The sequence below is a fragment of the Alligator sinensis genome, unplaced genomic scaffold (genome assembly GCF_000455745.1).
Source record: "Alligator sinensis unplaced genomic scaffold, ASM45574v1 scaffold199_1, whole genome shotgun sequence".
NCBI classification, from domain to species: domain Eukaryota; kingdom Metazoa; phylum Chordata; order Crocodylia; family Alligatoridae; genus Alligator; species Alligator sinensis.
The window spans coordinates 1,683,232-1,693,001 of NW_005842008.1; the positions used below are offsets into that span (position 1 = coordinate 1,683,232).

The following is a 9,770-nucleotide window of genomic DNA, read 5'->3' on the forward strand; positions in this document are numbered from 1 at the left end:
TCCTGCCTATGCAGGGGGTCGGACTTGATGATCTATTGAGGTCCCTTCCGACCCTAACTATGAATCTATGATTTGTTGAGGTCCCTTCCGACCCTAGCATCTATGAATCTATTTTCCCATTTCTTCAGATTCTCTTACAGCAGTGCATAGTGTTTCACAAACTTCCCAGTTCTTGCATAGTGGGGGCGGAGGGGGTGTCCAGGCCTAAGGCATTTTTCCAACCCTTCTTCCTATGTCCTCAAGAGCTTTCTGGCTAAGTACTGGCAAAACCTTGTCATTTTCCCTTCCCCTTTTACTCCCACCATGTTCATCATGCTGATAAATTTGGTGTACATAAACACCTCTATGTCAGGCATTCCCCATCCTCCTCCTTGTTTTCTCTTGTATATTTCTTGCCTTGCCACCCACCTTTTTTGCTGCCCCAGAAAAAGGTTCACAACTCTCTCTCTATCTGTCATGCTTGTCACCATGTTGGAGGAAACACAATTCCTACACAGAAGATCACAGGTAGTAATATTGCCTTTACCAGTTCCACTTTTCCTTGTTCAGACAGCTACCTCTTTCTCCAGACGCCTATTATCTATTGTACCTTGGCAATTATCTTTACTCAGTTCTTGTCACCTTTCCCTTTCATGTCCATCTGTATGCCAAGGATTTTCATTTCTTCTGTTTGGAGCTGCAAACTGTAGTCTTCCAGCCCTTCCCCGTTCCTTGTTCCCATTAGCACGGTCTTCTTTTTATTAATTTTTGCACCTGCTCCCTTGCTGTAGTCCATTGCAGGTTTCAACACTATCAGTCAACAGCTTATCTTGGCCTAATACTGTGATGTCATCCATATCTAATGACACTTAATTTCTTCTCCGCCAGGGATTTTCACCTGTGTGATCAACCTGTCTCTTTTTATTTTCTGGGCCAATGCTTCTATGACACAAACAGCTCTGCTGATAATGGGTAGCCCTGTCTTACACCAGATCTTATCTCAGAGTCCCTGCTCAAGTGACCATTTATCAATATCTGGCTTTTGGGTGTCTCATAGAATGATCCAGGCCATACAGTTATTGTATCTGGGAATCCCATTTTTCTCAGGATCACGAGCATGAACTTATGCTCTACTCAATCATGTGCTTTCTCCAAATCTATATTCATAACCACTGTGTTTCTTTTCCTCTCTTGGACATCTACCAAGTGTCCCTTATTAATCATAATGCGTCCACAATTCTTCTTCCTGGTATGGCACGCGCCTGGTCCTCATGAATCAGTTCTGATAAATTGCCTCTTATCTTTTGGGCCAAAAACTTTACAAACATTTTATAATCTGTGTCCAGCAGTGTGATTGGTCTCCAATTCTCTAGTTTTTCTTTCTCTCCTTTTTTTAATGATAAGCACTACGACTCCCTCCACGAACCTTTCAGCTATTTCGCCCTGCTCCCAGGTTCTGTTCAGTAACTCCACTGGGTCCTGCCCTATGTATCCCCAAAATTTCTCATAAAATTCACATGGTAATCCATCTCAACCTGGTGTTTGCCCCCTACCCCCTCTTTTTAATTTTCTCATTGCTTCAAACACCTCTTTAGGGGTGATTTCTCTTTCCATCTTCACTCTTTCTTCTTCGTTTATTCTTTGTACAATTTCCTATACAAATAACTAGGCTTTTGTTTTGTCTGTCCCTTTACTTTTATACAATACTTCGTAGTAGGATCGTGCCACTTCAGGCATTTCTTCCTGACTCGTTACTCTTTTCTCTTCTGTTGTTATCACTGTCAGGAGTCCCTTTTTTGCTGCTTTGAGTTTGATTGAGAAATAGTTATTCCATGTTTCTCCTTCTTCTGGCCGTGGTGCTTAAGTTAAGAAAATCTTCCTAAACCATGTGTTGATTCATCTCTTGTTCTCTGCAATCTCTTCTTTCTTTTTTTCCTATTATGCTGCTTGTTTTTGCAACATCTCTAATTCCCCCCCAATTCTGTTATAATGTCTCCTCTCCAGTTCCAGCTCTTGTGGTGTTTCTTCTGCTGTGTGGGTTTCCATTTGTTCCACCTCCTCTGTTTTTTGTGTTCCTCTTACTTTGCTGGCATAGGCAATAGGGCGGTTTCTATAAAGGTGCCCTTCCTTCTTCCAGATTGTACAATTCAGTGTCTCCTGGCAGACTCTGGCTCTATGGCCTGTCTCATTACATCTGTAGCAGCAGGTTAATGCACCTAACGCTGCAGTGTGCCCTTCTTTCCCATACTGACTGCATATTTTGGGCTGCCCATGATACATTTACGTATCCTCTTTGTAGTCCTAGCTGGATAACTGATGGTTAAGTGCTTCACTCCTCCTCTATCAAATTCATCTCTTTCCAGGATTGCTCTTACTTTCCACACCCCTCTCCAAATTTTATACTTATCCAAAACTCTCTCCACCATCTGTACTCTTTGCAGTCTTCCATCCATCCTCTGATATCTGCTTCATGTATTATCTCTGAGAACATCCTGACTATTGTGACATGCTCCTGGGATCGCTCTCCAGCTAGGAATCTAATTCCTCTCAGGGTTACATCATCGTGCTTTTCCTTGTATGAATTCCAGAACTCTTCATAGCCCTTTCTCTCCCAGAACATGATTCGCCATGCTCTTTAGTTTCCAAATGTCAGCAGGCTTGTTACTTGCTCTGGTTTTATTTTTTCAATGTCTCAAAATTCTAATATTATAAAAACCTAAGTCTGTCTGTCTGTCCATCTGTAATGCTTTATTGGCACTCTGGCTGATGGAAACAGCCAATCAGAGTGCTCCAAGCATGGGGGGAATGCCACCATGATTCCAAAGCTGTGCTGAGGACCGGACAGAAGGTAGCCACAGCTCCGCTTCGCTCCCCTCCTTCCCCACCCCCCCTCTCCGTAAGAGGCAGGACAGCAGCAGCATGGGACTTTAGGGGGTGGCACTCCATCCTAGCCCCTTCACTCCTGCCCATATCACGCATGGTTGGTATTGTATATAAGTTTTCTGAAGTCTTTTGGCAGGCATCCTATGTGCAAGTTTTGCCTGCCCTCAGCCATATGGCTGCAGAAGCAAGCTAGGGAGGAGCCTCCCATTTCCATAAAGTGGGCTTTAAGCCCCAGCACTTCGGCAGGTACTAAACCATGCTAAAAGAACAGTTATCCCCTGGGGGATATCTGAAGCCCCTGGTGGGGGTGGAGGATGTTTGCCGGTTGTAGGGCCACTTACGGTTTTGGGACTGACTCATGGATTTGGACTTGATTTGGCTTGGAACACAAAAAATTTCTTTAAAAAAAAAAAGGTATTATCTAGAAGCTTTCAATTAGAAAAAGGAGGAAAGGGGCTGATTAAAAGTGTATTTATGGAGTACCTGTGCTAAAACTTGCAACAGTTTCAAAAAAAGGTAAAATGCCAACAGTTCCAGGTGAACTAAGTTAATGGGTACTATATACAAATTGCTACAGCAGAGTTTATTTCAAGGTCATTGTTTTCAAATTTGCTCCTTACTTCCATGTGCTTAGGGAGAGCAGAGTTTGACAGTAAGGAGTGAGGAAAGAAGTTTGGGGCTCAGGGTGCAAAGGGGCTACCTGACTCCCCAGATTTATTTTCCTTGATGTAGCAGTGGCAAAGGGACAAATTCAAGGCAAACCTCCAATAATTAGATTCCATACCTGGAAAGCTATATCAAATTCATACATTTTCCATACATAAAATCTAATGTTGGGGGGTGCTCTTATAATCAGGGTATTCTTATATTTGAGTAAACATGGTACGTTTTCCCTCTTTCTGCTGGGTTCAGTTTTCTTTAAAACTCAACTGAACAAAAAGAATTGAGGAGGCTGGGTAATGTACAGCCTTCCTAAAATTAAGCTGTAAATGTTTGGTGCTATGAAAGGGTTCTCATGGAAACTGGTGAGGAATTGCTTTTCTTGAATGTCCTTGAAACTTGTGTTAAAAACAGTTGAATGCTAGAATTGTTAATTTGCGGAAGCATCATTTAACCTAACTTGTTGGTCAATACACTTTTTTTTAACCATTGTAGTGACTGAGTTAGAAGATAAACTGCTTCAGAGTGAGGCTTGTCACAAGAATGCCTTACAGAAAATAGCAGAGCTGGAGACTGAGTTACAGAATGCCCATGGAGAGTTAAAAATCACTTTGAGACAACTACAGGACCTGAGAGAGATTCTTCAAAATGCACAGTTATCACTGGAGGAGAAGTATGCTGCTATCAAGGATCTGACAGCTGAGCTTAGGTGAGTTTTTATTGTGATCTTAGAAACAGTGAAACTTGTGGTTGTTATATCTGTGCTATTTCCATCAGTTCTCTGTAATCTCTATATAGTCTGTAATCTTTATATAGTTAATAGTTTTGGGATAACTCATTAAAGTAGTCTCTAACTTTTTCAGTGTCTAAAAAGTGAATATTTTATAAGGAATTACTTTGTTGGAAATGTCTTCAAAATCTGTTAAAATAGTATTTCCCAATTCAAAAGCTTAAAAATGGCCTGACTCAAAGACATGCTGAGGAGCCACAGCCGTTCACTGAAGTTACTGGGAGATATGATCACTGAGTACCTTTTGAAAATAATAACATGTTACATTGTAGGTACTTAGATGGTGGTTTAATTGCCTGACTCTAGGCACCCACATTTGAAAATACTAGGTTGATTTCGATGAGATCTGTATTCATGTGCTCAGTCAAGAAATTAAATAATTTCTATCTTAAAAGTTTTTCATACCTAGAAGTACTTTTATATAATGTGCTGAAAATAGTTTTTAATTTTCAGCTGTCATTTTAAATTTCTGATTGAGAGTGAGTGCTTGGGAGCTTGTCTGCTAGAAGAAGCAACACTTAGAGTAGCTTCTATCTCTGGCTTTCCATCCATGGGTATAGTATCAATATTAAAGGAGGCCATGAGCGGGGAGAGAGATCTACCATTATCAGGAAAAGAGAGAAGTAATATCTGGCTTCCAACTCACATCCTTGGTTTATGTAAGGGAAGAGGCACCCACTATTTCCATCTACAGTTACCATGGTTGCATCTATTTTAAAGGTTTTATGTAACTTTTTCCACATATGCATGTTATCTCACTCCCTTTTTGCATCATTTGCTGCTGTGTGCCTTTCTCTCTTTCTTCATCTTTTCTCACCGCTATCCAATAACATTTTTGGAGTGGGCAAGTGGAGCACCAGCTTCAGGCATCACCTTAGTAGGGACACCAGAATGGTGGCTCCTTGGGGAGTCTATGCCCTGGCAGCAGGAGCAGCCCCATGCTGCTGCTGTTATACCTGGCTACTAATACATGTACACTGTTCTGTTGCTCTGGCAACAACAGGGGATGGGAGACTAAGATGCAGCAGCTGGGAGATGGCTAAAGCAGGTAAGACTCCTGCCCACCCCTGCTCTCCATCAGGGTTTGCACAGGGGACAAACCCTGCTAGTTATACCTCTGCCCATATACACTGTATGAAATAGTAGTCTAGCCATGTAACAGCTGCTGACACCTGTTTAGTGGCTAGGAGCTTTCAAGTAAAGCCTATGGAAATCACGTGGAAAGGACAAGTGAGGAGGAAAAGCAAATGCCTCGTGGGTTAAAGAAGTATCAGGTATGGCAGCAGCAGTAGTTTCCTTCTGTTCAAGTACCTGCGTATGCCTTGCAAATTCAGATTTCTCTTTGAGAGAGAGAATCAGAAATGTAGACGGTCTCTATCTTTATAATGATATAGAGGGCATCATCTAGGCAGAGACTGTCTTAATGAGGAAGTTATGACTGAATGTTAAATATGATGCACAATTAAATTAATTTAACTATTTTTTAAAATATGGAGGTTTTCGAATGCAAGGTCTTTCAGATTTATGAAAATATGATCTTTTTGGAAGCTGGGAGTTGGTGAGGTGCATCTTTACAAAGGAGAGAAACATCTACGTGGTTTTATTTTTCACATGGAAATTGCAGGCAGTGCAAAGGTGAAATTGCGGATAAAAAGCAAGAACTTCTTGACATGGACCAGGCACTGAAAGAAAGGAACTGGGAACTGAAACAAAGAGCAGCTCAGGTTGGATTTTTTTCTAAAGCATGGTATTAGAGTATCTCTTGTTAAGCGGCTGGTTACTTAAAGCTCAGCATTTGGTAAAAATGCCCAAATTATTGTTGTAGTCTCACTCCTGCAGAGAACATTGCTGACACAGAGCATTCATGTAGTCACCAGAGTCTATACAAGTGGCTACTTCAGACTACTGCTTAGTGAAGGTGCTAAAAGGGTGGGTAGTGATTCTTTAGTTTCTAAAAAATTACTTTTTCTTCCAACCTTTAGGTCTGGGTTTAAATCAAATTAAATTTACCTTCACTTTTGTATGCATTACCTCTTACACCAGAAGTAGTATAACAGCCTTATTGTATTGCCACTCACATTTTTTAAATATGAGTTGAATATTTTCCTTTCTCTGCTTTTGTGAGACTCCCATTTAATACTGACCAAGCTGATGTGATCTGCATTTGAATCTCTGGAAGAATTTTTTCTCTCTCTCCCACCCCAAAGACTGTTCTTACATAGTAAGATTAGCTAGATTAGTCTGAGTTTCAAGGTTTAATACCTCATCCAGTTTTTTTATGAGAATAAGGTTGATATTATTTGCTCATCACAAATTCATTCCTAAAGTGGTCATTTGATCCAAATGAGATAACTGGTATGCCTGTTTTCTTGGTACCAGACAATAGCAAGATTACTTGCTGCAGGTGCTAAATGGGCCCTTAACTGCTTCTTGTAAATGTAAATCCTAAAAAGGCTCTTGTCTTTTAATAATAAAGTTACAGGATGGGCAATAATCTCTCAGTACTTGACATATTGTCTTAAGATTCCAATCATGCTCTGAGATCCCTTCTGTTCTCATGAGTCTCAGAACACATTTGCTTAAATCTAAAGTAACTTCCTAAACATTCAGTTGAAAATCTTACTGTGGAATTATAAAAACATACCTGTTTGCAACTTTACTGTTGATCTGGTTTCAGGATCTGGAGAGAAGTCCTGGAGCCATTGTTTAATTAGTCTTCTCAAAGTCACTTTATTAGAGAGTTACTGCTTGTCACTCTCAGCACTGATAATTCTCAAAGAAGAAAAATTTCTTCCAAAATTCTGCAAAAGTTCTGAAAGTGCCTGGTTGCTACACCTCCTTGTACAACATCATGTGAAATAAAATAGGCATATTCCAAGACTACAATTCTGTACTGATAGTCCACTCAATGAACTGCAGTTAAAGTTGAGTAATTGATCTTGTTTTACATGTTGAACAGATGTATGGAATTAGAATTGTTTTCCCCTCTTCTCTTGTACATGGTTTCTTAGAATAGATTTCTAGAATCTAGATGTCAAATCTCTAATGCATTGTTGTGTGGCTGCACTGTGCTATCTGGAAGGAATTCGTTTCATTGTGTGTGTTGAGTTCTTTGCTATTCTGTAACAGTTTTTTTCCCTGAAGTTCTTAATAGTACTTCAAAACAAAGTGCGTAACTTTCATTATTCCTCTTACCTGTTTTTAGGTTACACAGTTAGATATGACTATTCGTGAACACAGGGGAGAAATGGAGCAGAAAATAATCAGATTAGAAGGCAGTTTGGAGAAATCTGAATTAGAAATTAAGGAGTGCAACAAACAGGTACTTATTCATTGAAAAATTAGATTCTGTTACTGTGGTTGGAACTCATGACGATGTCTTCATGTGACAGGGCAGGACTGTCCACCTGGCATATGGCCCCCATGAGGTTATCTGCAGCCCCTGGGCTCCTAGCTCTCCTGCCTCTGCCCAGTTCTCCTGCTACTGCCACCAGAATTTCCAGGCTCCCCCTTCCTCCTCCATCTTCTGCTTCCTACCCCTGTGTTGGCAGGGCTTGAGGGAGCCTGTGGCAGGGGAGCTCAGGGGAGAACCAGGACCACAAGTGGTGTGGGGGTGTGGTACAATACATGGTGGGAGAGGGAAGGTGGGGAGTCTGTGGGGTATGGCTGGGGGGGGGGGGGCACGCGCCGTTGGGCGGGGGCCCGTGGCCCCCCCAGCCACTCAGAATCTGGAAAGCCTTGTAATAAGGGAATGGACCCGAGTTAAACTGGCTTAAATTCAGTACAGAGAAAACAAAATGGCAGGTTGCAGGGAGCCCTTGTGGTTTTGGTGACATCTTTTTAATCATAAAAAATATTACAGTTGATAAATTAAAACTAATAGTTTCTGAAAGAAAATATAGTATGGAAAGAGAAGTTTAGCCTCATTACTTTCTGAAAAATGCCCCTTAATATTGCTCTTTTATAATGGGGTAAAATTACAAAAATTAGTAAAGGGATTTAAAGATAGATGTAGTAGTTGAAAATACTGCTGATTTAAGTTTTGAAATTGTCTGTATTTTAGTGTGTCCCTTAATTCTAGTCTTCTTAATATATGGTCAGATTGAGAGTTTAGATACCAAACTACAACATTCTAGAGATGAGCTTCGTGAAAAAGAGTTTGAACTGCTGCAGAGAGATCAAGAAATAAATCAACTGAAAAAAGAAATTGAAAGAAAACAACACAGACTCACAGGTATTGAAAAGGTAAGGTGTTTCCTTGGGTGAACTTTTTTTTTCCAATTACCATGATAATAAAAATAAAATTTATATATATTTAGATAATGAGAACATACTGTTAAAATAAGTAAGGTACAATGAGAGTGTCTACATGTGCCCTCCACGGCACCATTGTTATTGCGCCGTCATTTAGTTCTTCCTTCTGGCAGTACTGAATAATGGTGCAGTAACAGCTGTTATTGTGCCATCCAGGCAGCGTACAGTTATTTTTAACTGCTATGTTGCCATAATGATGTGCTATAATGAGGTAGCTTATTGCTATGGCAATGTACTATTGGTGTCAAATTAAATTGTTGAATATTGTTTCTGTTAGTACTTGCTTTATTCTCTTGTTATAGACAGTGAAAAACCAGGAGAAGTGCATTGCAGATCAGTACAAGGAAGCACTAGATTTAGGTCAACAATTAAGGCTAGAACGAGAACAGATGCAGCACATTCACTTGGATCTGCTGGAGACTCGCAGGCTGCTGGTTCAAGCTCAAAGAGAAACAGACAGACTTTCGCATGAACTGGAAGAAGTGAACCATCTTTCTCAAGAAAAGGTGAGCAAACCATCTTTCTCAAGAAAAAGTGAGCAAATCATTAACTTGTATAAAGCAGTTTGGCTTTTACAGATGGTAGAATTACCTATTGAAAAATATGTTGGTTTTCTGGGTGTGCTACATACACTTGTGTATACTAAGTTTTCAGTAGTATGGATTTTATATTGACATAGGAGCATTTGGTTTTGTTTATGTTAAAAAATGTAAATTGGATAAACTTCCAGAAGCGTTGTGGTGTGTGAATTGACTAGAATTTCCCTAATTTAAAAATACCGTTGGCTGGGGATATGCGGGTAGAGGAGGGAAGTGAGTTAACTCTTGATATATGGAACAAAGAAGGAGAAAAAGTTTCCATATTTAAATATCTACTAGCAACTAGACTGTCGGATTCTTGTTGGGGGGATTTCTGCATATCTTTTTCTACTTCCTTTCAGCATGCAGGGGTCAGGTTCAGTTGCAGTTTCTTTGCTGCCCTGAACCTAGATGTTGCTTTCTCACTGCCCAAGGGGGCAATAACCAACCCAAAGATGTGGAAAGGAAGGGAGTACAAACACATACACTCTACCTTCTAAGGAAGCGGGACTTAAGCAGGACTTGTACCTATCTTTTGCAACTTCAGGGAACTCCAAGAAAGAGTG

The 9,770-nt window shown here is 40.4% G+C and overlaps 1 protein-coding gene across 3 annotated transcripts in view; it reads left to right on the forward strand.

The window, feature by feature from the left end:
* Nucleotides 1-9,770, forward strand: part of CCDC18 (coiled-coil domain containing 18) — an 80,946-nt gene that overhangs the window by 59,029 nt on the left and 12,147 nt on the right. For all 3 annotated transcript variants that reach the window (XM_025201894.1, XM_006021837.3, XM_006021838.3), the window contains 5 exons: nt 4,018-4,231; nt 5,937-6,036; nt 7,518-7,634; nt 8,414-8,557; nt 8,929-9,132. In XM_025201894.1, the coding sequence (XP_025057679.1) occupies nt 4,018-4,231; nt 5,937-6,036; nt 7,518-7,634; nt 8,414-8,557; nt 8,929-9,132 (779 nt within the window). The remainder of the gene's footprint in view (nt 1-4,017; nt 4,232-5,936; nt 6,037-7,517; nt 7,635-8,413; nt 8,558-8,928; nt 9,133-9,770) is intronic.